The following is a 27,359-nucleotide window of genomic DNA, read 5'->3' as shown; positions in this document are numbered from 1 at the left end:
TAGAAGGAATGTGGGGAAGAAATTTCAAATCTGAAAATGAGCATTTAGGGTGATCTGCGCATGTGAAGAACGAAGGGTTATTGATGCTGACTCACCCCCAAAAGTCTTGCAAAGATACTAAATTCGAACGGTGATAGCAAAACTGCCGAACGGCAATGCTCTCCGATACTTCTTGTACCCCCCAAATTCAAAGTATCCAACAATATCATAACAGTGTGTACTTCGATTTAGAATAAGAGAACTACCAACACGAATGAGGTTCGAAAAGTTAGGACTCACTACATCACGTCCAACAATCTACTAAGCAATATCGTACCTGCCATTGGAATGGTATTGTCATCTCCCTTTGGTAGCACACACAAACACTCAAACAAATGCTTCAACTAGCGAATGTTGAAAAACAAGCGAAGATTCAGATTGGGCATCAAACCGTCTTACGCGTAAATATATGTATGCATTTTTTTGTTTAACTAAATAATTATAGTAGTAGATATTTGGTACGACTCTATCTTTACATATACAATATAGGGTATCACAAAAGGCTGACGTTTACTAAGACTGTAAGAAGAACTGTCATATTTTCATGTCCATTGCACAAAGAAGACTCACCCGTTATTTCAAAACGCTGATATATATTTTTTATAAAAGCTCTGAGACAAGCTTAATTATTTGCTTACAGAACACGTTCTAGTTTAGGCAAAATAAAGTCCACTGAGCTTTCGTTAAAAGTTTTTAAAATATATGAATAGATGAGATGTACTCATTGTGGATATAAGAACATTATTTGGGTACACTTTTTTTAACTGTTGATGGTGAGAAGCAAGGAACAAGTTGGCTGGGTTTACTGAGCGTCAGGAATTTGCAAGCTTTGAGCGTCTTCTTGATCCGAATTTTTAATCTTGTTCACAGTAGTCGGCGGAGTATCTTGAGGTTTGTTCAAGCCAACAGCATCCTCGGTAGGTACAAGTGCAAGTTTTGGGTCATCAATTGGATGAGTAATCTTGGTCCCAGGATCTGTAGAGGTGACAACGTGGCTAGACGAAACCTGTAACCACCGAGTTTCAATACAATTCCATTATAGGCTCAATAGATCACATGCCACTTTCCATGGATCATATTATAAGACTAATTGCGCGCTGCATAAAGCTTTGCTACGAGAAGCAAGAGCATGTTTGCCTTGGGTATGAAATGAAAAACGAAAACAAAAATAAAAAAAATACTGAAAAATCATGCGTTGCTTGGTCCGACCCTATTTTATACCTTGGTCCCTATTTTATACCCCATATGTTGAATTCAACATTTTTTTTTGTTACCAATTTTTTGCCCTTACCTTAAGCGGCGCGGTACAAGGCAAAAGGTTTGCAAAATGACGACAAATAAAATTAGCAATATCATGTAATAAATTATCGTTATAGGCAAATTAATCAAGGAGTATTTGTTTGAAAAAGGCAAAAAAAAATCGTTTATTGCGATATCACGTTCCTGCTCAAAAAGTTACGATCGATTTTAGGTAAAAACCGGCTACACAATGTTGAATAACCTCAAAGCAAACTATAGAATTATTTCGATATGCTTAGATAAAATGTCCAATATATAATTCATTTAGCCCTTGTCCTTCTCAAACAGGACATTGGTGACTATTTTCATACTAACTTGTTCAGCTGGAGCTTTTGGCGATTCCTCATCCGAAGTGAACTTGATTGCACGCGTATTACTATTACGCATACCCAGACTTCCACATGGCTGGCAATTACATGCAGTGGGCCGACGGAACTCTCTAAAATATCGGAACGTTGTTGATAGATAGATGTCTTAGCATATATGAGGCATGTCCTAAGCTTGAGTTAGATATTAATCATGCAAGTAAAAACCTTTACGCAGGCCTAACTTACCTGTGAATAGTTGCCCCGTCATTGCAGGCCAGCTCAACTAGGATAGGGGCCCACTTGACCGGAACGCAACATCCGCATGCCGATTCGATATCGTCCTCACGTTTGAAAGCAGATGTCGAATGGCACGTGCCTGAGCAAACGGCAGCCTCGGTGACGGGCGCCTGATTAGCACACCGTCCATGCACCAAATCGAAGTACTCGAAGACCGATATTGAATTTGTCATCGATGCGGGTCTGCAATCCTCCGCTGGGGTCGCTGATAATACGCGATTATAGATATTTTATGTTCTGCACATTGTGTCGCACATTGAATACAGGTTCTCTTTTCTGATTACCAATTTTAAGATAGTTCCTTCCAAATACAGGACGGATAAATCGAGGATTCATTTTAAGACAAAAACAATCGTTGAGTGGGAGCATCTAGAGGGTAGCCTTTAGTTTTGGTAATGTACGATCTACCGATTCGTAGAATTGTGCTTAAGCAGCAAGGAACTCGTTAACTGATTATTTAATTTAAAAAAAAATATTATAATAAACTCAAACGTTTATTTGCTTTAAGAACCCCGCGCATTCAGGAATTAATTTCCTCGGCTAATAATTTGACTTAAAGCCCCGTGACTCGTTGTTGAATAGTTATAGCACTTACTGCAGATATGTGTCTTGGGGATGCAGCGGATGCCGTCTCTGATGTGGTTCGGCGGACAGACACATCCGTCCATACGAATACGCCGGCATTCGTCGTACTCAGAAATTTCGTCACAGCCTTGGGGGCAGGCGTCAACGCATGGGGAATAAATGAGGTCTCCCGGACACGTTGTGTCTTATGGGAAAAATTAAGTACATCAGTACGATCAACGATATTAGTTAACCTCTACTATTCTACTTCTTCCCGTTATGTAGATTTTGCCTCAAATTTAGAGCCGATAACATTTGGCCGATAGCAAAGAGCTATTTTCATTTGGGAGTTTTCCGGAATCCCGGCTGACACTTTACTTACCTACAGATGATTTTAATGAATGACTAATAAAATCATATAATTTGATACATGAAAATTATACTTTCATTCTCTTCACTTAGGTATCACATTAACATAGTACACTATTTAATACCACATGACTCGTACTAACTACATCCGATGTTCGTCCACCACTGAAGTGCAATGCCGTGTTCGCAACATCTTCTTGAATACTCGAGGGCTGAATTGCAGACTGCGCTCATATAACTCTCGTTTACGACGCTGAGGCTGGAAGCTTCCTTCATACATTGTTGGACGTACGGTTCATAGCTAACCAACGCGTGACACCCCGCAAATATCGTCGGGCCATTGAACATCTGTTCACAGGCTTCAGCAACGGCTGCTGGCATTAAAAGTGGAACTTCCCCACCATCGAATTCCATGATGCACTCTCGACGGTTCTGCTCAGATTCAAAGCGACCCCAACTGCAGATGAAGCCATAGATATCATCGGTTGTCTCTCCGTCTTTGAGCTTCATATCGTCGTTCGGGTCGTTATTGCAGTTACCTAAAAATATAAGTGATTCGCTGATGAGATTGTCAGCAGCCATGGCATCATCTGTATTTGTAGCGCGGCCTGAAATCGCTTGAACTCATTACAGAATTGCAGTGTCCAGTTCGAACGATGTAAGCGTACCATGAATGTTTTGAAGTGCATGAAGCCGAAAGGGAGCCGTTTGATTTTAGGCTTACGAGAATATTTGCATACATTGTTAGTGTTGATGACGAACCACATAAGCCTTCCATTTTATCGAAGAATTTCTTCGACGGAACGTGGATAGAGAATCCAGCATCCTCGTTACTATAGTGGACTCGAACACCGAGGCGAGAAAGTGATATGACGGTTGTCCCATAAGAACCGCTCTGTAATGAGAACACGGAAAGTGTCGAATCCGGAGACTTCCAAGGCAGCATTTCCTCGGAGAATACGTGGCCGTCGATTTCCGTCTGTGCCAGCAAGCATGAAACAGAAACAAAAAGGCGTGTAACCTCAAATCTCATAGCTGTTCGGGTTATTTGAGGTACTGAGAAAGGAAAACCCTTAAAAGATCTGCGCACAATGTGCGATATATCGAAAACAGCTAGACCGTTATTTTATATGTAGCCTTTGTTATGGGATCTAGAAAAGCAAAGCGTCAAGCAGTTTGGCAAATTGATCAAATTCAGTGGATAATAACACACAGCCAAGATGATTCATACCAATTCGTTGCGTCTGACTCGAATGAGATGGCCGTTATACTTTACGTCTAGACCCACAACACAAACCATTCGTTTCGCACAAGAACCAATAACTCCATGTACAGTAAACAGGCCGTCATGATCTGAGGCAATGTTAAATTCGCCTGCTTTGCCCAAGGAAAAACTCCAGCCGTCGAATGTTTTCATTTGCGGATCGCCATAACCGACACATACTTCTGAAATAACCATGACAGAATAAATTTTAACACGGGATGATAGTCGGAGCACATTTTGGGTCAAGTCCATTCTAGTCACAGTCTAATCCTCCCAAAACGTCCAGTTAATAGTCGAAAAAAACTTTAGTTAGTTATATGTAGTACAGCACGAAAATATATGCAGTAAACTGTCTAATTGCTCGTACGTACTATCTGCACAGCTTTCTGGTTCAATGCATGAGTTCGTTGTGTAATCAATCACGAGACCCACGGGACAAAAGCAACCCGAAATACAAGTTCCGGTGTCGTTCGAGACGCAGGTCAGCTGGCCAGTTTCGAAGAAATTTTGGCACGTAACTACGCACTGCGGTCCACAATCGTGATACTCCTGATCCGGTGGGCATTTTGGTGCTGCAATTAGGCGAAAGAGACGTCTGTTGTCTCGATTTTTACCAAAAACTCATCGCGCACCTACCATAACGCTATACAATGCTCGCAAATTTAAGTAAGCTCTTCAGCTTCACAATGTAAGCATTCGAAGTGAATGTATCAACTTTGTTTTTCCAAAATCGCATCAATTAAGTGCCCAGGAACAGGCATCGTATTAAAATATAAACCTAATCAATATAAGAATAGGTACGAACTTCATTGTAACGCTTCTAGCGATGGAAAAGTTAGGTAGATGTTCTTTATTATCATACATAGAAGTTAAATTGCAAACAAGTTATAGTCGGGCAAACACCTCGGGACCTGTGACTGTATTAGTGAGCGCATTTGTTTACCTACCACAGGAGTGTCGCTGGCGCCATCCGGCCATCTGGTTAATGATTTGATGTCCGTGGCTGTTAACGCAGGCTGTTTGGAAGGCCGTGTAGGCGTTGCAGGTACAGTTATTTACCGCTCCGCCTAACTGAAGACAATGGCATGTAGCTGCCAGACAATCCTTGAAAGCATTCTTCATTTCAACACAAGCCGAGAAGGGCGGCGAGCTAGAATTTTTAAAAATAGTGTTGTTATTGATATATGCATGATCACTAGTAGTATGTGCGTGCGGAAAAACTTACGAAAAGGCACTTTTTCTAAGGAAGCCGCAACGCTTCGGCGTCTTTTTTGCTATTGTTTAGTATATGAGACGACTTTTAATGGTTGTAGTTATGATGATGTCATTAGTAGTTAGCGAAAACTAAACGTATGTCTACACATCACCTTGCCTTTCAGTTTCGCAATGCATCGTAAAAGGGGATCGTTGAAATACCCAAAAATACCAAAGCTAGGCCCTTTCTTACGTATGCTATCTGGTTTGGCTGCTTCTTAATTTTTTTTTTAAAAAAGCTATGTTCGATAAGATGGAAAAACGTTATCCACTTAAAGATACAAACCTGAGTCGTCGACAAATATCCATTGCTTCAAGGGTAACCTCCGGTTTGCACGTATGCGAGACGCACAGCGCTCCAGGCGATGGTGGCAGCGTCCATGCGTCGGCGAACTGTTTCACGTTGTCTATCACCATTCCAGCTGGGTTTGTCATGTCATCTTTCTCGTTATAGTTAAATAGACCACAAAGACCCATTAACTGTTTCGAGAAACGTGGACTTACTATTGCTTTCATAGAGCTGCTAGTCAGCACCAGCCTTACTTCGTTTCCGCGGAAAGTCAGCTCAATGACATCTCCTATCAAAAGAACTTTGATGGTGCCACCAAAGGGTTCAGCCGAGGCCAGTTGAGCAGCATTGAATGGCTGGCCATTTACAATAACCACTTGAGACTGCGGGAAGATTTGGACTTCCTGCTCGCCACTTTTGAAAAATAGCTGCGCTTCGCAATGTTTAATTGAAGAACACTCGCGACTCACTGATAAAAGAAATAAAGTAGGGTGAATTCGTTATCTGTATGCGGTATTGATTGGTCCCCATGATAGCCTAGTACGTGACTTATTTGCCTGCTAATCCTAGAGACACGCTGTGGTTTAGCTCCGAACGCAGGCTTCGTTCCGTGCTGGGAGCCGGCCGCTTAATAAAATACCTAATGGCGATACGGGACGTAAAACACACAGGTAGTATTGACTGATGCTAGGAGCTAGAAATATATAGCAAGACTGTCCGGCGGGCGCGATTATCGAGTGGGACTGATATAGTATATTATAGAAACGGTTACATGCACAGAGACACAGACGACGAAAATAGATTCTGTGTCCAGATGTACTATACCTGGTAAAAAAAAATGTCAATTTTGTAGACGTAGGTGTGAGGTAAACTTACCGACGATACTGAACAATCCATTAGCTACGTCTTTCGCAAATACGTTTCGGCAATAGTCATAAGAAAACTCTTGGCCGTCAAACGTCTTCAAATGATTACCAATTAGCTCACATGTCGCAGGATCTGAATAGTTTAATAATGGATAGAATGAGATTACATTAGCTGAAATGCAGGTAAGTTCTTTATTTCCACCGTATATTGTGTAGTTTCCATTTGAAGAACCTTAATAGCGTTATAAGCTGTAATATAAGTTGCTTCTGTATAGTCTATTGTTACAATTAAAATGATAGATTCTCACCCAAGACTAGGTCATATGAAGAAGAAGGCGAGGGTTCAAGCTCTGCAAAGAAGAAAGACGATTTTTTCTAAATCTAGGTTACTTACTACTTGTAGGATTGTTTGATGGGGAGAGAAAAAACGGTAATTCTAATGTGTCCCCCACTGAAAGCGATTAACAACTGAGTGTTAAACGTATAAAATTTGATTTTATCAGTTTGTAACTCACATACAATAGTAAAACTTTCAGATTGACTTTGCGTTTTCTCGCTAGAATAGACAAACTCCATAAGAAATAGGCTTACCCATTTGACCATGGCATTGAATCTCGTCGGTATCGCAGTCTACAATACCGTCGCATACCCGTGAAGCATCGAGGCATTGCCCGTTTCCACATTTGTATTGACAAGCGAAATACTCAGCCTCGGTCTCAACGCACACGCAACGGCACGTATTATCGACGATTCCGGGTCGGTTATTCTTGTTGGGTAAAGGATGTCTGATTTAGAACGGGTTTAATATTGATCACTATCATTGTTAGAAAAGCTGGTTTACACTAAAAGCTAGTCTAGCCGTGTAGGAAGGTAAGATACTTGAAAAAGAGAAAACATCATACGGTAAGGTCAAAAGTCTGATGGACGTGTATCTATGCAAAGTAAAGGTTAATTTAAAGAAACGGAACCGATATGTGGCGGATGACATTCCCTCTTCGGTGTAAAAGCTGCGATATACAGCCACTGGTGAAATCATTTATCTCTGCGCGTCTCCCTCAAAAGAATACCTGACATGGAGGGCAGACGATAGGACTACAGATGGAGTGTCCTCCAAGCTGGCAGCTGCATTGCTGACAGCTCGATACTTCAACTCGGCCACCAACAGGGAAGATTTTACCGTCACGCACGCATGAGCATCTTTCCGGAGGTACACAGAAACCCTGGCCATCGCACAATAATCCTACTTCACACACAGGACACATCGAAATCATATTTGCCCCGACTTCCGGGCAGGCGAGTATCATAACTGGTCTCGGGGGCTCAGTAATGGTCATCAGAGGCAAGGGAGGTGGTGTGACATCTATAGACAACGAAAATACGCGACATCGATATTAAACTACAATGTGAATTCTTGAAAATTCGTGAAATATTTTCGCCTGTACTCCAAAGTTTTGAACGATCTTTTAACGCACAATGTGGCAATTCATAATGACTGTCCACAACCGGAGATCATTCATGCACTCTTCTACTCATTATAACTAAATACGGAATCCGTATAGGATTTTAGGCGTTTCCCTGTCTCCACTCCACGGAAACTCAAATCATTTAATGTATAAATCAATTCTATTCAATGTACAATATCGAATTTTATGTCTCTGAAAGCCGGATCAATGTATCAATAATATGCGCTTCACATTAAAGCAAATTTTTGTGGTTGGGCCTTTCGTTGTATTCGATCGCTCTCCATGAATTAGTTAACCCGCGCTCCCTTGAAGGTCAATCCTTTAAAGGTAACGCCTACGACCTTTACTCAATCAAATTTATCTGTTTTGGGCGGTCGATAAACGAATATTGTTAGGACAGCTTTTGCAAGGTCAAATCTTCTTGATATTCGAGTTCGCTTCGCGACACAGTTGTGTGGCGAAAAGATAGCTATTTAAATAAATATTTATTTACTTAGTTCTATTGGTAGTTAACGGCAATGCAGCATCTCATAGGCATTCAATTTCAATCAAGCGCCTCCAGGAGATTTTATTCAACTGCCGTTTCCTCAGCAGTGGGTCTAAATAAGACTCTTGTTGAAAGTACTAATCCCTCTCTGCTGCCAAGTTGACCATACGTATTTCAAATTTGCATTTTTATAACTGATTATGTCACTATACTAATTATGCAAATACTCGATAGGGTTTTGCATGTACTAATCAATGAGACGGGGTTCTGTTCTCCATAAAAAGCAACGGTGCACGGATACTTTGAATAAAAGAAGGATGACGATCCGAAAGACACGGATCCGACGAGAAAGGACTGCTATGACAGGCATTAATGTTATCCTTCTAGCAGTGCTAGCTACAACGGCTAAATCTCTAGTCGCCTCTATATATTTCCATATCGCTAACGCTACCTCGTACCATTTATTCCACAAAACGATATATTCCTCTTTGTTTATGCGTTTTTACTAATAGAAAACAAAGCAGCCAGACCAATTTAACTGATGCTCAAGATCTAGCGTTCTATATGTTCGCTCTAATTGTAGCGGACGCAGCGAACCCATTTTAGGAATTTCGCTTTGTATCAAAGACGCTGGCAAGTGAAATGTTCTACAGTGGGTTTCGTACCTGGGTCCCTATCAGGCATTACAGCATTGGGCTCCTGCTCGCAGAACAATGTATAATCACAATTGCCGGTGTGTATATTAAACGATAATCCAACTGGACAGAGCTTATGGTAGGCGACGCCATTGACGCATTGGTAGAACCAATGGCAGTTACTGGGGTCGCGGAATAAACCGTTCGGGACGGTGCATTTAAAGGTGGGAACGAGGACCTCTGAAAGAAGAAGTAATTCCACATATATATATATATATATATATATAGATAAATGTTTGATTATTTAATACAAAAATAGAAACAACAGCAAAAGTGGAGGACTGCACGGCATAGATTAGAGTTTTCGAAGAAGACTAGCAGTTAAATAATTATGTATATAAGGATTTTTAAATTACGATTATTGTTTACCTGTTATAGTGACTAAAGAACGGTGTGAAGTCCCTTGCTAACATTCATATATAGATTTCTTCAATTGAATATATATGTAATAACTTATATGCAAATACATCTGAAGAGAAGTTACGGTTTTTCGTCATTGCGGCTTTTACCGTTGCACACAAGACGTTATAAGTATTAAGATTTTTGTTATATAAGTATTATTTTCGTTTCGATTGGTATAAAGGACAACGTCATGTATGTGAAAATGTGTATGTAAAGATACGTGTGTGAAAATATAGCTGTCATATGAGCTTAATCAATGTGTTCGACTACCCCCTTTTTCAGATAGAGGTTACACCATATTACGTCACGTTCTAGCGTAGTGATTTGTGAATTAGTAGTTGCATTACACGTCAGTATATTTTTTGTTTACGATCGTTATATAGTACCGATTTCTACTGAGAGATGGCGAACGTGTTTTGGCATGGCGAGCGTTCACTATTCTGTTACTTATAGTAGCAAAAATGATTTGTTTTCCTCAAACATTTTTTGTTTCAGGGGCTCGTTTTGGCGCACGTATAAATTGCCATCGATAATCGGTGATGCTACCGTTCATTAGAAGTCAACTTAAAAGGCATCTGATTCCGCCGGTCTTCGGCAATGGGAAACGATGATGCGAATAAAATAGCTCAGGACCTCTGCTAAGGCAGGCTCATTCGTTCTTGCAATGCGCGGCCTCTGAGCATATAACGGAATGTTTAGCCTCTTGATCCTGTAGTTCCATAATTACATTTTCAATTCACTGAAGCATATTTTCTTCATATCTACAAGTACGGTTAGGTTGAACGGTAATGCTTAACATCCAACAGGTGATATGGATCGACCCTATCACTCACTTTTGATTACCAATAAAAACCAGTTTTAAACTCCATATTAATGCCCTACAAGCTGCTCTTCGCTTTAGCCAACATGGTCATTTTGAATTGCACTTGTAGTGGGGCGTCTCTGATAGCATAGGCTTTAATGGGAACAGCTTGAACTGGCCAAAGAGGACGCTTTCATGACTCAGGTTCATTACCCCTATAAGACGAAGTGCTTTGCGTATCCCAATATGCCTGGCTATCAAACTAGCAACCAGATGGCGATCAAAAACAGGTGCCAGCTTTGATGGGCGTACTAGTTGCTAAGAGTGCCCTTTTACATGAACAAAGCCAATAAAACCTCCTAGTTAGTCTGTCACCATCCAAGTGGTTCCTCGTGTCACTCCTAACTAGTTGATGATAATGGACTTTTTTTTGTTCACAAATATTCGTGTCCTGTTCGAGCTAGAATGAGACCTGAAAAATTGTGCCTAAACTGATACAATCGACTTTGCCTCAAGCCTTTTTTTTTAGTGCAAAGATTTTTGGATAGAGTATAAAGCACTTAAATAACTGTTGAATTGAAAGCTAATTTATTAAAAATCGATATGTAAAAAAATGTTCGTTTAAACATTTCGCTATGTAAATTTGAGGATCTGATGAACCGTAGATTTATCCACTTACCGCCCTGGCCACACTGAACGTTTCCGTGATGATCGCAAATTTTAAGCACCGGATGGAATAGAGTGCCAGGAGCACATGGTTTATGAAAGGGAATATTGTTGGAACAATGGTAGAAATGATCGCAGTTTACAGGGTCGGGGAATAGACCATTGGCTTCGGGACACAGAAATTCGACGACGACCGCACTGGGCGGTGTACTGACTCTATTATCATAAGTGATCCCCTCGACCTCGTCGCACGGGCAATAAAATTTAACCTGGTAATCAAAGCAACCATCGCCCGGATTAGCGGTGTGGAAGCATGACAGTCCACTGTTAACGTCGCAAGTTAACGTTTGACCTGTTGCCGTCCAGTCAATACCTAAATTGTTAAAAAAAAAAAGAAAAAAAAAAAAAAACACAAAGAGCCGCTAGATTAGATACTGTACACTTAAGAGCAATACAAGTAAACATCTGTTTCTCATATTGTTGACTCATTTTACTGCACATACTATTGTCCTATGTACCTATACCTATGTGATTAGTACTAAAGAGTAATCTGGTCTATCGCTGGCGGTCCCTAACATTTATTCAGTTCAATAAAAAATCAGTTAGGAGGACTATACTGATAGATGAAGCACTAGGGACGAAGAAATCTGTCGACTGGCATACACGCCATGTGTTTCAGTGTGCTAACTATTCAATCGTGTCGAAACTTCCAGCGACGCTGTTTCAGTCTGCTATGCACAGCGACTTAACATCTATTATCTATTTACTGGCCTGAAATGCGTTATATTTTTCAAAAGAAATTTGGAGACAGCTAAAAAAAAGTTGCTAAAAACATGTTCTGACTCGTGCAACAATTTTACCTCCTGGAGACAAATGACTTTCCTTAGTTTGACATTGGATAGCTGTAGGCCGTTCACAAACGAGTCCTTGACCAATAAGCAATCGCAGCTTCTCAAAATCACCAGCCGCGTCTGCGTTATCAGTACTAATCCATTGGGTCCAACAGCCTTCGGTCATTTCTGGCGGAAGCACTACAAATAAAATGTTTTTTTTTTATAGAACATATAGCGTAACTCAGGTGGTTTCTTGCTTTCACTGATTTTTTTCAATTATTCTGTTCAGTACCTTTAGTTTCTGTGAGCACGGTGCCCTCACGTTGTTGCTCGCATTTGCTGAGCTCTTGACAAATCATCTCGTTGCGTAAACACTGGCACTCGTGACATTCGTCTTTAACACGTACTTCGCCAGGCTGAAAGCCATAACCAAGCAGTAACACTTGAGTGCTTGCGTCGTGGGCCGGCAAGCTGGGATTCACGCAGAACTACCATGCGTTAGCAGTCCTACGATGAAACGTTAGCAGAACGTGCGTTTTTTCTATAATGCATCTTTTATATCCTCCATACATAGATCAGGCTTTTCACCTATAGTGTATTTTGGCAACCTGCAACACTACTTGTGAGAGGCACAAGTCGATGTCTCTAACTACTAGCCAATTAGGAGTATAAAAATGCAATGACAAGGGCATAATTTAACAGTTCAAAATATACAACTTCTGTGATATCGATCCAAACTACAGGTCGCACATGCAGTACTGCTTTAGATAGATAAAAATATGCCTAGGTTAAGCGGCAGTACCGATATTTCAATGTATTTTTTCTTGGCTAGGCAAACCTTGGCACTGCTTAGTCTAACAACACTCAGTTGTGTGCTTTAAATGTATGGATAAATACTTGATTCAACGTACAGGTACAATCTCTCCTGATGGTAAAACGCAGGGGCAGTGATCGATGGGTACACAATTGTTTGGTCCGAAAAGAACTTGCCCTTGTGGGCATTCCTCACGGCAACCAGGTATGCATTCCTTATCCAGGCAATGACCTTGCAGCATGAGATTCTTGCGGTAATTATGGCACGTTTGTGAACAGTCAATTCCGCAGGTGGACCATTGCTGGCCATTAAGACAAGTTTGCGCATCTAAAAAATATAAATGGTTTATAATTAAGAGAGCCAACAACGGATGGTGTATATAATAATTGTATCGTAGATCAAACGTGGATGTATTTAATGCTGGCGTTATTGCCAAATTCACAAGGAAAGCATTATAAGAAGGATTGCTACGTATTCACAGGTTTTTCTTCTAGCAGAAGGTGGCCTAGTTCTTAAGATATGCTATCATATATATTAAACAGAGACTGGGTGTAGATGCAACATGAACCTCACCGCTTATAGAGGCTGGTGGAACGTCTATTGAAACAACCTCGCTCGGGTCTACAGGACCTGTTTGCCATAGAAAGAAAAGTAATTGCCATCGCAGGGGTCATCAGTAGTAGTCAAAAATCCGTTGAATAATTAAAATTATGAAAACTGTGATTTGGCTTATATAATGCTCGACTCGGTTAAGTCCGCGTGAATTAAGTGATTGAAGAAGCCAAACATCTAACTATATGTATGCAAAATCTGAAAAAAAACGTGCCGCAGATTCCACAGACTCGAATACACGAGGTAACCCCCTAAACGATCATTCCTTTGGGTCATCTTAGTCTGCTTACTATGTAACAGCTATTTTCAGACAGACAAATGGGACACGCGATAGGCGCTCTTTTAATCGCAGCAATGAATTGATAAGATATCACGTACAAAACAACAGCCTCAAAGGTGAACTAACATGAGCACTGGACGCGTATTTCCCAGTCATCACATGGCTGTAGATCATGGGGCTCGCATTCAAGTCCTCTAGATTTGTCGCACGAAACTCCCATAGTGTAAGGATTCCACATCTCATGATCGTGAATCCGTCGGCATTCTAAATCTACGATTGACTCTCGTGGGCATTTATGGTACACGAGGTACTCGAGATCCCGGCCGAACTAAAATTTTGGTGGTAGACAGGAAGAAGACGGTGGACGTACGGAACGGTTAACAACAGAATGGCCCGCTATTACCTATTTAATATCCATCTCAGTTAAGAGTCGACATTAAGTCTATGCCTTTTTACGCTAAGCTTACCAATATATGATTGAACACGAATATCACAACAGGTCGCTAAAGATCGCTTATCAATCATATTCTTCTAAAACTAACTTCATCTTATCTGTCTTTCTTACTCTATCTATACAAAATAGCATGACTCTAGATACGTATTAGGACTACAGACTGCGTCAGGCGGTGAATTGTCGCTCCTCCAATCGGACCACCCGTCGAAGCAGTTGATATTTATAAATGATTGGGTACAGGGCTGACCAATGCAACGAGTCGCACCGCGCATACAGAAGCTGAAATTGAAAAGTAAGTCTTTAAAACGGGCCGCCGATCTGAGTGTGGTTTTAGTTACATATTTTTAACGATTTATACACATTCGCATTGTACGCTCTTCTTATTCAGATGCATGAGATAGACTCCTTTGATTTCAACAAATTGCCTGAAAGGGATATCACGACTGACAAATTCTGCCTGAATTTTAAATTTATATCTATCCTTGTTCATTTAGATTAACTAATTGATTATAAAAGAAAAAGAATTTACTGCGGTTGACAGCTTGCGTTTGAGATATACCTATATAATTATAGAATTTTGCCCTATTCTACAGCTTACGTTTTCTCTAATTAAAAACCTTTTAAACTCTGGGTACTATTTATCTTCATATTTGGCTAAGTCCAAGCGAAGTTAAAGGCTTCAAGTGTATGTAAACAGGGAATTCCCAAGAGAAATTGTAGAGTCGAGGACATCAAGAACCGCAAGGCTAGACGGCTCATTTAAAAAACAGTATATTTTCAACATTTCTTACCATGAAACGCAAGAGTCATTGGAAGGCATACGATCTCCTTCCCTGTAGACTTGTCCATTCCCCTTTCCGTCTGCGACCCGACAAAACACGGGTTCTACGTTAACCAGGCCGCTGACATGTCCGCCTCCACACTGGGACGAAGGGACGCACTCGTGAGTGGACGCATTTAGACGGATATAACCTGTAAATGCGTGATAACGTTGACGAGTTGTTAGTTCATCACTACTGAACCGAACATCATGTACTAATGGTCGTCATTCGTTTTCCTTTTATCAACTACAGCGTATAGGAGCAGTCATCAGGAGGAACCCCTTACCAGCCTTGCACTTCGGCAGAGCACAACCTTCGACGCAGACCGGTTCGTGACAATCCATCTGAACACCCTGTTCAATAGCCATCTGGCACGTCTGCGGGTTTGCACAAGCGTCCGGGACGCACGGCGTATACCGTTCACAATCTTCGTCACATTGCATTGCTGTGAAAAAGGAACGAACAGAATATTATTGATTGTTACATAATTCTCATTTTGTGGCCCCAACTTGTCCAACAAAACGCCGCCTTTATTAACAGGTTCACTAGAAGGTGGCTAACTCCGGATGACCAATCTTGCAAGACGACTCTAGCATAAATACTGTAACTGGGCACCACGAGGTAATACCCTGAATGTGTATTGAATTTTATAAAAAATATTTGCAACGATAATTGCTAAGTTCCCAAAACACTGCATAGATAATTAGACTTTTATATGACTGATAGTGAAATGAGCGATGCACTAATCGAGGTGTCTTCGAATCCATACGGCAAAGGTCTTGGTGTCTCCATCGGACAGGAACCCCTCTCTGGGCACAACGATGAGCGTACGCAGCAATCGCGGTGCAAACGCATTCACAGTTGCCTAAATCATGACAGCTGCACGCGTCGGCTAAACACCTGCAATTCGATGTCAGCAACCAAGACGCTGGAATTACTTATAATTCTCTATACAATATCTATTATAAAATAAATGTAAGTTTATTTTTATATAACGTTTTGAGGAGGGCTAACGATTTTATGCAAAAAAAAATGCACTAATGTTATGCGAAGGGTTAATATTTTCGGGCAGTTTTCTCGGTAATATGTGAGAAACATCCAAAAGTAAGTTTTTGGCTTCTCGAGTTGTTCGGTATAGATATACCTTTGCATCGCCAAGAGAAAAAGTTTTTCTTATCTTTGTCGCGAAAAGACTATTAGCGAATATGTTTCCGGGGGAACATGGTCGAAAATTTTTTAAACATATTGAGATAGGCTTACTTGCTCGATTCTTCAAACAGTCTTAGATTTATATGGTATAATAAAAATAGAGCCAGCTTCCAATAACAGCAGTGCAATATATGTGGCAAAGTATGACATAGACTACGTAGCAGAGTAACGGTACAACTTGAACGTGGTGGTGAGATGTCTGCATCAGGTCATTTAATATACTAGTCAAGATAAATAAATGTTCGAGGCAGTATAGTTGAACTAATTAAGTTATCTGTAATAGGATAAATGAAGCGGCGTAAGTGAGTAATCAGAACAATGCAATCAATAACTTATATAGTACGGCATAATGAAAGAGCTGTTACGAAGCAATAGGGAAGAGACAACAAGATTAACTGAATAATACTTAGGCGTAGAGAGCTAGGATAGCATTGGTTTGTATCCGATGTATAGGTATATAACAGGACACATCTCAGGAAGCGCTTTAGCTTGACTGTTTTCTAACGCTCTAACGTTACCGTACACACATAAGTTTAAGAACGGACACATCGCCGTTTGATCTCTAAGCCTGACAAATTTAGTAATATTAGTAACCTTTCCAAATAGGGTTCGACATCAACATCATTATGACAATCTTCAAACAAAGGCCCCTTCAACACTGCGCATTGGCTCTGAGCTTCGAGTTTCTTGCTCTCGTTTCGACACTGGAGATCTCTCGCCGCTGGAAGTTTGCAGTGCTTATGCAATTGCCAGTCTTTGACAAACGTTTGGACTGAATGTACTTGCGGTCCTCCTGAAGAAACTTGTAGCTCATCAGTGTCATCCCCATTGTAATTTCCGCAAAGTCCGAGCAACTGAAAATGAAACGAACTTACTGATTATACCTTAGTACCCAGAAGTTATTACGGAAGCGATCTGAACTGGGCAGTTAATAGGCATCTTTTTGGGTGCGTTACCGTAGCGGGCAAGGACAATAAGTACGCTGGCTGCTGACGGTTCATACCTCAGATGGTGAGATATTGCAGATGGTAACAAAGGATTTATGAAAAAGAACAAGGAAATAAGCATCTAAAAGGCCTACTGAAATAGTTACGTACTATTTCATAGATCCAACTTTAGGACCTCTTCCAGAGACTTATCCAAGAATGGCTAAAGGTCAGGTCGAGCCATCACAGATCTCTATACCTGATAAGCACTTTGATCATGGGAAGAAAATAAACTTAGCCCACTAATTAGTTTTTATCAACAGAAATCGACGCGTTAATATAACGAGCAATCGCAAGGATACTACCATCACTCATGGATCCTCAGTCAACATGTACGAACCCGCCGTAGTGTGTGCCTGACACAGTTTATTTAAAAATCTTTAGGACAACCATCACTGATGTCGATTATTTTAAACGACCTTTTAAGGACCCTGATTGTTACCTCGTTAAAGCGTTTACTCCCCTTCAAGTTGCTATATTATGTAATATATTACAAGCGGCTCTACGGAGACTGAAAATTCCACAAAAGTTCCGTATGTTACTGAAAAACGACAGCCACAAAGGGCCCTTTGTCCTTACAAGCCATACTTCAGAAATAATCCGGCCTAGCTCATCAGGAACGAATGGGACCTCGCACGGCACTATTGAAAGTAGGAGCCACTGTAGGTATTGAGAATACGTATTCAAAATTCAAGTTCGTATTGAGAATAAGCAAGTATTTCGCAAGTAATCAAGTGACGCAGATACTGACATGGTACATTGGCGGAAAAGTTGAGAAAACGCGACTCTAGATCGTGTTGGTAGACTTACTCGTTCCTTCCATTGAATTCCCGCAATGACATAGAGTCGAGTGTTCCCATCCCAGTAGACCGTTAGTTGATTTGGAAGAATCATTTTAGTGAAGAGGCCGACGTGTTGTGGACTGAGCGGAGCTTCTCTCGAGAGATGCCATGTATTTCGTATTAGAGTTGCAGAGTGATTTTCTAAAAGATGTAGTACCCGTAGATAGATTTACTTGTCTTTAATAAATGTGCCTAACGTTTATACAGGTAAATTTACTAAAAAGAGTGTTTTTTTCCTATTGTATGCATTTTTCAGATTGACATAGCATTTTTACTACAACGTACGGGCAAAGGGAACGGACATAACCAAAAATTAATACAGGGTTTTCAGCCATACATAGCAATATGTAATAGTATCGTAGATGATCCAATGATATTATTCTGGCATTGCTTTAGGAATAACAACCAACACGTAACCTAATAGGTGTTACGTGTATTGTTTCATTTTTCTATGGCCTGTTTCAGATAATCTTTTTTCATTTTCTATAAGCAGATGGTCTCGTCGGATCCACCGCCCGACGATTTGGTCTCGATGGTATTTCATCATTACTTTAATGATCATTTAGTGGCTAGTATAGAATGCAAACATGCCGCCATCACAAATAATCGCGCTGCCTTAAATATAATAGACCATTGTTTTGCTTCATGATAACGAGGAATTATTGAAGTTTATCTAAAATCTATCGAACGTACCGTACTGAACGACGACGCTTTTTCGGCAATGGGCCGAAGGCGTCGCACAACGAAAGTTTCGAAGGATTACTTGGAACCAGCCTGAATTTAACGATTCACTATCTGCTCGTACGATGACATAATCACACTGCCCGTCAAAGTCGAGCATTTCCCCGTCGAAGGTTTTCACGTGGGTGTCGCCCCACACGTCACATTGTCCCGGACAAGGTGCGTCGGCGCATTTCCAAGTGCCGTCCACGCAGGTGCTAACCATATCAAAAATGGAAACAAAAATATATTCATTATTTTACAATAAAAGATAAGATAAAAGTCATACGCATTAATCACTAATCGCGTAACTCATTTTGTAAATTTACTTTGCAAAACCTCAACACAACGTTATCTTATTCGACGTAAATCATTAGTAATCCTACATACATAGCTAACACGAATGCCAGTTACCATTTGTTACACTCCCGATGAACGGACTCGCCTTCGTTATATTGCAATCCTCCGTGAATACAAGGACATTCACTGCGACGGATACATTTCCTCGTTCTTTCGTCTCGAACATAACCGTTAGCGCACGTACAGCCTGATAACGTCAATGGTGATAACGTAGAGTGTAGTTTATGATTGAATTAAACAGCTTGGTGCTAACTCAGGGGAAAAAATTAATTCAAATGGGATTAAATTTCAGTTCCATAGAACAGAAGGCTCCATCCATATCCACTAAGTTTGAAATGCTGACAATAGAAAATGCCGAACATACGCTCAGAAGGCAAATACCGGTTGTAAGGAATGCTTAAAGGATTACAAACCTGGGTGACATACCCCGTTGTCGCATTCGTCTCGCTTGACCTTTAAATTTTTACACGTTGGTTCGCACGATGTAACGCACTGAGAAAACACCTCCTCTGGATCCGGGCACTTCATTTCGACAGCATCGACCGTACAGTTGTCGCACTCATCCGTCGATGCTTCACAATGCCAAAAACCCTTTCGACATTCACTGGAGACATTGAGCAGGCACTTCCATTACAACAGACCCGTTTCTACCATTTTATGCTAAAAAGACTAACCTTATTCCTCTGGCTACCAGACCTACAGGCTTACCAGTTTTGGTGAGTTCTCGATTGCCGGAATCCGTCCGGATACTCGCGATTATCGAAATAGCACATACACGAGTCATACGGTATGCAGGTGCCTGTTGTGCTAAAGGTTTGACCTGCTGGACAAGCACAACCTTCAACGCATGCTCCTTGAGTACAGTTGGGGCCGAAGTGCGATCGATGCGCACAAGATGCGTGACATCCTGATTGACAGTATTGGTATTGCATGCCCTGGTGGCACAAAGAAGCTGCAATCCAATTATTACATTATGCATGAAAATTTCATTATTATTATTATTTAAAACAACACCAAACATGATTTTGGTTGATTGCTAGAATCTGATATAAGTATTTTGCAGGTTTTCTTCGAGAATACGTTCTAATACTTACTACACTGGGGCAACTGAGATTGCCAGTCCGTGATAACGCCTTTATTTGCGCACAATTGTGCATAGTAGCTGATTACGGGACAAAGGCATTCTGGTGTCTCCGATGAGCATGAACATAACACGTTTAGGCATAGACTGTAGTATTCCTCTGGAGCCACTTTGTCGTTACATCCTGCCATTTCAACAGCACCGAAATGGGTTTAGTGGAACTTCAGCACAATATGTAGCTGAGCATAATTGCAAGATTGAAGTATACATTTCATGTGACTTTTCTATACGGTGGGGGGCAACTAACCCTGGAATATTGATTCGTCTCTGTAAAGCTTTTGGCAGATCGCGAGCCGTTCAAAGTAGAAGGTGCCATTTGAGGGACAAGACGTTACGGGGGTGAACTTACACCCCTCCATCTCGACCAGCCACGATTCGGCAATTGCTCCTGACGACGTCGTGATGTCATTATTTGGAGTGGTGAAGTCATCAGCTCGCTGGTCATTGCATGAGCAATTCATAGTGATTTCTATTTAGTACTCTTTTATTTAACCCGCTATCGAATACAAACGTGCTTCGAAATGGGACAATCGGGAAACGGTCATTTGCCTCTATGAAGGGCGGGATTCTGTACCGTAAGTTAGGAACAAACGATTTATGTAGAGTGGTTTGGCTACTTTAATTAAACGACCTGTCATAAAATAAACTCCGTAGATATCAAGGTCATTGTCTCTCGTGTATTTTAAAATCTAAGTGTTAAGAATTAACAAGTGCATGTTGATAAGCATAAAATACTCCTACTTAGTAATCCTACAGAGCACCATACCTGATGATTGAAGGTTCCGCAGAGGCCAACTGTTTTGTTGAAGAACGTGGGCGACGCCTTGATCGAGATTTGGCTCTTGCCATTAGTCAAAATGCTGATATATTTTACATCAACCTAAAATAAGTGAGTTGTATCATCAGAGCCATTTTATTAAGCTAGCACATTCCTATTTAGCTTATATCAGCAAACAAATGAAGCCACAATCCTAAATGTATCATAATGAGATGGTTGCTGGTATCAGATAGTTCTAGAGCTCTATCCCGCGATTTTTTAGACTACGCATATATTAGTTCAGTAAGAACCGTAGAACAAATCTGAAATCGCCAACGCAAATATCTACCTGAATAAATTCGTGGGTGGGTCGAGAAAGTGTGATCTGATGGGGCAGCATAATGGGAAGATGTCTGAGCTCCCTATGATCCTTTAGAACTCGTAGATCAGATGTCACACGGATTGAAAGGTCGTTGAGGTTGATCACCACATCACCGACACAGACCTGCGAATATTCGAGCAGACGGTAGGCATGCGTGCAGGGAAATTTATCAGGCCTATGTACATCCACGCTAAACGGATTCCCACGCCATTGATTTTTAGCGATTCTATAACAACTTAGTTACTGATAACTTGACATACAAACACTGCAAATTTCCACTGGGAATGCATTCATTGGGGAATTTGAGGATATAATAATGAGTTCACCTCTAAATGCATGCAAATAAACGGAAGCTCTTATATTGTACTACAAGATACGATATTAAAGTTACTATACTATGCTGAAATGTATTTATCATTAATACTAAATGTATTATAGGTCATTAATTGAATTTGCATAAGAACATATCAAATAAAAGTAACGCGTTCTCCGAAACTATTTTACCATTTATATGGCAGTTTGCAAAGCTATGACATACTAAACAATTACAATTTATACGTTTAAATGACGCTTTTGACGTATACTTCTGCTGCACAACAAAGCTAACCTCGGTAGCGTCCTCCGGGCAGGAAGATCGATCCTGAATAATCTGAGGCCCATCAGTGATCTGCATAAGGACAAATGCGCAAGAACCGGCACCCGTATAATATCCTTTGCCATCGAATGTAACGTAGAACGAGTTGACTAGAACGGCACATTCACTGTCACACACTTCTCTCGTGCAAGCCCATTCGCCATCTTTACACGTACTGTCAAAAAAAACGCATACAGGTCAGAACTGATAAACCACGGCAATGCTATGACCACCGTACCTACTAAGTCACAGTGATGCATTGATATGAAATTAGCCAATCGTTTAACATGACAATTATGTACATTTATACAACCTTATAAAATCCTAATTCAGCTAATTTTTCACTCCAATTTCGTATCTGGCCAAAACATCAATCCACCTACCAGGTGTTGCAGTCCTGCACGATATAACGTCCGTTCTCAAAGATAAATCCTTCGTGGTAACATGGACAGGCCTTTCGTGGAACACAATTTTCCCCATGTCGGACGTAGTTTTGTGGACATACACAGCCTTCGACACATTCATCTTCGGGAGTCGGTGGACAAGAAATATCTGGTCTGTCGCACGTTGCTTCACAAGATGGGGCACACTTGACCCGTTCCTCACCTGTGGGACACTTCTTTCGGCGGATAATGTTTGATGACGCATCCTGGGCTTCTACAACCACTGCGTTCGATTCCTTTTCAGGTTCATCTACACTAGAATATTTAATATTTCCCGGTAATTTTACAGCACCCTGAACTATCGATTGTTAACTTCTAATATTATTGTTCTATTCTATTCTATTTATTCTAATTCTAATTACTTCTCCTGCTGTGTATGATTGACACGTAACTGTTAAAACCTTATAAATACGCCGCCACTTACTAGATAGTTTCATATATTTCATAGTGATCATGATCGTTTCCATCTTTTTTTGTTCCCCGTGCTTGTTCCATTTCATCTCGTGTAACCTCTCCGGGTATCAGCTCCAGTTCGGGGTCGTCTATGGAAAAACATTGGAACGGACGTACGGTAACCATCTATTAGGCGGTAGTTCTATCATACAGGTAAATGATATATTCAAACAGTCAATAAAGCAATGGCTTTATGGAATGGAGGAGCGCCACGAAAGTTTAGCTTTCGTAAGGATTAGTACTTCGGACTAGTTGTTGGGCTAATCAATGTAGGCTTCTTTCTAGCGACACGCAATAGTTCGTAAGTGCTATCAGTTGATTAAGTAAAAAGCTTTTCTAGCGGTGAACGCTGATTTGACGTACCGGCAACGCAGGTTGGCACTCGTGACGGAGTCCATATGCCTTCGATACTGCATCGGTGCGTATGTGGTGATTCGAACTCAAAATAAAAGGGGTCTGGACAACTAAGACTGCAAATAGTTCCATTCCTTTGATGACTACATCTCCACGTACCGAGAAACTCCGAGAAATGTCCATCGCAAAGGCTCACGGCTGTAATAATTTCACATTTTCGCCTGTCATATTTATTGCTTTCACATAGGAGACATCGGCGATACACTTATCAGTAACAGTTAGATATCTCAAAGGCAATCATTGTTTTTCAACCCTTAGTTATTGCAGTAAACCTTTTGCTACATAATCGAGTAATGTACGTAAACTAATGAGCAAGACTGAAAATATACGTTTTCATGACAACCAGCTCCAGACTGTCGGGTGATGTCGCACTAGAATACGCTACCGTCATAGTTTTCGCTTGATCACATAAGCATAAAAATGATGACGCTTCTTTTGGTAGTTGAGAAGTATTTGGTAGATTTTTTTTTAGTTACAAAAAAAAAGTATGGTGCAGCAATAAGGGTTTAATCATAACCACTACCATTGTCATTATTAAGGATCCGTATGATATTTACCGTATTCGCATCTCTGACCGCGGAAAGTAGCCTTACATACGCATTCATTGTTACCAATGCATTTGCCTCCGTTCTCGCATGGTTCATGGCAGTATGCTATGTTTATAAGCAAAAAAAATCAAACCAGTTAGTAGGAGGCGCGGAGGGGGCGCTGTTCAAGTGTGTTTAAGTCTTCAATTAAATATTGGTATACGCGATTACATGAACTACCGGTATATTATATGGTGCTGGTCTTCGACGAACCAAGCACGTCTTCGTTAAGGGCACCCCACGATAGTTGATATAAAAAAGAAATACAAAACTAATAACTTCCTAGAAACTTAAGCAATACGCTAAATAACTATTCTAAAATATAGGAAGTATATAGAAGGTAAAAAGATCATAGTTGTTCATCCTCCACAGGAAATCGTGATTTAATGAAACAAATTCTCAGTTATCTGGCAATCGTCCGGAATATCCTTTCCTTAAAAAACAGGTAACACCTAAATTGTAGCCTGACTAGTGCACGCCGTGAGCAAACGTACCTTCGCAGTCAACAAATGCCTCTCTCGGTGTATAGATGCCATCGTCTTCATTGCAGCTGATTATCTGTGTGACGTTTCCATCCGGGAGTTTAAAACCTTTGAGACAACTGGCCTTGCACATGCGTTTCCCATGACTTTTTCGACACTTGACCCTGGAGCGTTTTGGGGCTGCCGGGATTGGGCAGATTTCTGTGACCCGACAATGAACGAACTTCAATGTAATACATAAACAATCTCATACAATTTCTAGATAAACAGCTTCTTGTCAATATTTTATAATTCGCACTGATTACTCATAAGTAGCTGAGTCTATAAAACTAGGTTTGCCTGTAATACATTAAAGTATATTGAATTCTTGGCTGAACAAATAGTTCTTGATTATAAAAGTGGGATATTTCGGGCAAGCTATTTGCGAATTGATTTCAACACGCTAAAATTACCCTTAGTTGGTGACTGTTTTAGAATAAATAAGTTTGATAATAGATTTGATCTTTTCTTTACTTGCCGGACCTCTAGGACCTAATTAGGTATTTTTTTTCTCTATGTATCCAAGGCATTTATGTCGCCACGGAAAAGTTTTTGAATTACACTCAAAGAGGTATGTGATTTTTATCTAGAAACACCAGTGTCCAGAAAGGCCTAGAAAAATTCTACAAGTTTATAACTGACACAGGCCAGCTTTGCGAATAGCTAATGATGAACGCATTTCGATTCATCGCTACCAAGTCGTCCTACACATTGCACGTGTGGATTAAATATGATAGGTAACCTAAAAAGGCCCATTAAACCTACCGATTTGAACACTTGACCGTCCGAGAATGGGGACCTCATCCAATACGTCCTCCTCCGCGTCTTCCCTGAATAGAATGTACAAAATAGAACACAATATTACTTCAGCTACTTAGTGCGTGTACCATATTTGATATGGTTATTTCTATAATGTATTTAGCAGTACGACACATTTTAGTAACTCTTGAACTTTACATTGTGTTTCATCGTATACGATTACATCGTAAAGCCGAAAAAAGCTATAAATTTAATGCTGATTTTTCCGGTCGCATTTTGCATGAATGCATTTTTTGACGTGCCGCTAAGGCGATGATGAACACAGTGCAGCATATTAACATAGAATAGGCGGCATCTGCCAGCCTTTACCGAAACTGACTTTAGCGTTTTACAACAGCTGGCGATCTAGATTTAAGCCCACTTTTCAAACGTCCCAAGCAGGTAACGATGGAATGCAGGCTCTATTGGGTTGACACCTGGCCCAGTTACTCCGAAATGCTTTCGTGCTCAGGTATTGAGTTAAGTGCAGAGATTAGGATTAGCCATCCGAGCGTCCCAAAATCTTTTGGCTATTAAATGAATTGAATGAAGATATCATTGCCCATGGCTAAGAAACGAATTTCTTTTTAAGGAAACTTAAAAAGGGCCGTCTTGTTGAAACGGTAACAAACGATCAAGTCTCGAATAATTCCCGGCATCGTCGCCCAAAAAAACTTCGAGGAAGGTTTGTATGTATATTCGAATCGTACCATTAAATTTTATCAGTCACTTTTATAATTATACGAGGCGTTATTTTTAGCAATATGAACATTTCTGTACATGATCCACGGACCTAATACGTATGGTATGTTGCAGGAGATACCCGTAAATTAATTATATTCATCTATATAATAGCCTTTCTATAATAGTACGAACACTTTTTAATTTTCACTCATAGTGTGTAAAATATACACGAAAAATTTCACTTGTTAGCAACTTACAGATGCCTCAATTGTCCAAACTTATATGGTCTTCTTGAAAGTATTGTGTTTGCAATCCATAGACTAAAGTCTGTCAAATCAATTATATATATTAATTTCTACTGTGCTCTAGGATTCCTCGAATCGAATTGTGCCCACGTTTCTTACATGCTTTTACGAGTAGCCCAGAACGAGAGTTGGGTTCAAAACTCTCTTGTCCGTCGCAAGCACGTTACTAGTACTTGTACATAAGGCACAGGCCTAAACGCTGGTTCGTAAAATTCTTCTGCAGCATTGTCCTAACTTGTTAGTATTTGGTTTCGTTCTTCACCCAGATGACGATCCGTTTATTAGTGTATTTTCATAGACATTTTTCAAGCCGTTCACTTTAGAGCGCTTGCAAAAAAGCTGAGCATTTTAGTCAAACTTTCTCGGACAGTAGGACTTTCTACCGCTCAATCTATCACTTAAATATTTATATTTACCGAATATTTGAAAAGTGATGATTCTTTTAGGTATTTTTAAGTCACAGGCCTAGTTGGCCTAAATATAATCAATTTTACAACGAAAAATAATTTCTATTCACATCGCGTTTGTTGCGATTTCCTTGCATTTTAGCTACAGACAATTTGAAATGATGATCCTAAATATTTGTCAAGCAAGCATCTGTTACTGCGTCCACAGTTTGCCAGCGTTCGCTTTGTTCCCAGGTATGCCTTAACGGATGAATGTAGACACATAACCTGCATTAATTAGCCCCGGGCTAACGTAGATGCTACATGGGTCCCCCCAGTGGTATCAGTGTAAAGAAACAGTTTGTATCAATGCAAATAAAACTACTAGCTTTTTGGCACTGAAAACCCAAATTTCTCAGTTCCCCATTTTTTTGTACTCAACAACCCCCGAATGAATTCGGTCCGGCGATGCTTCGCTCTTTTTCAAGCTTATGCAACTTTATGCATTAATCACTATATACTATTGAACGCTACAAAAACAACTAGCCTGAATTTGCTCATAGGTAAATTTACGTTTTTTTTTATCTAACGTTTCGGATCAACTAATTACAAATATTGCAAATAAAAGGAAATCACTTACAAATCATCCCAGGAGAGTCCATGATCATTAGTCCATACAGCCTGAAGCAGCCAGGCCATACAAGCTAGGCGCAGTACCAACGCTTGATGCATCGTATGTTTTTCAAAGACGCACTTGGCCTGTTTAAGTCAGTTTACTTCTTTTCCATTTCAGTAGTCTCTAGTCTGAGTAACAGCAGTAACAAGAATTAGTCTTAGCATTCAAATTGCACGATTATGG

The 27,359-nt window shown here is 40.4% G+C and overlaps 1 protein-coding gene across 1 annotated transcript; it reads right to left on the bottom strand.

The window, feature by feature from the left end:
• Window positions 1-612: 612 nt before the first annotated feature.
• LOC111264996 (hemocytin) lies at window positions 613-27,359 on the bottom strand. The gene is made up of 43 exons (XM_022841298.2): window positions 27,141-27,359; window positions 25,093-25,157; window positions 24,301-24,489; window positions 23,777-23,872; window positions 23,169-23,357; window positions 22,777-22,894; window positions 22,293-22,607; window positions 21,883-22,084; window positions 21,243-21,398; window positions 20,903-21,016; window positions 20,384-20,573; window positions 20,090-20,260; window positions 19,704-19,947; window positions 19,409-19,599; window positions 19,050-19,182; window positions 18,609-18,853; window positions 17,884-18,056; window positions 16,682-16,941; window positions 15,648-15,778; window positions 15,165-15,323; window positions 14,849-15,029; window positions 14,219-14,336; window positions 13,730-13,931; window positions 13,285-13,341; window positions 12,809-13,038; window positions 12,190-12,313; window positions 11,925-12,095; window positions 11,078-11,437; window positions 9,165-9,374; window positions 7,617-7,909; window positions 7,141-7,315; window positions 6,858-6,899; window positions 6,560-6,682; window positions 5,681-6,152; window positions 5,088-5,290; window positions 4,512-4,712; window positions 4,108-4,322; window positions 3,639-3,855; window positions 3,020-3,415; window positions 2,539-2,712; window positions 1,893-2,148; window positions 1,654-1,777; window positions 613-1,045 (listed from the first exon to the last, which is right to left on the bottom strand). Exons 1-43 carry the CDS (start codon window positions 27,230-27,232, stop codon window positions 842-844), a joined length of 8,181 nt encoding a protein of 2,726 aa, XP_022697033.2. The 5' UTR covers window positions 27,233-27,359; the 3' UTR covers window positions 613-841.

The sequence above is a fragment of the Varroa jacobsoni genome, unplaced genomic scaffold (genome assembly GCF_002532875.2).
Source record: "Varroa jacobsoni isolate VJ856 unplaced genomic scaffold, vjacob_1.0 scaffold_922, whole genome shotgun sequence".
Classification (NCBI taxonomy): Eukaryota; Metazoa; Arthropoda; class Arachnida; order Mesostigmata; family Varroidae; genus Varroa; species Varroa jacobsoni.
The sequence above is the reverse complement of the archived record's forward strand: the minus strand, read 5'-3'. Positions and strand labels throughout refer to the sequence as shown.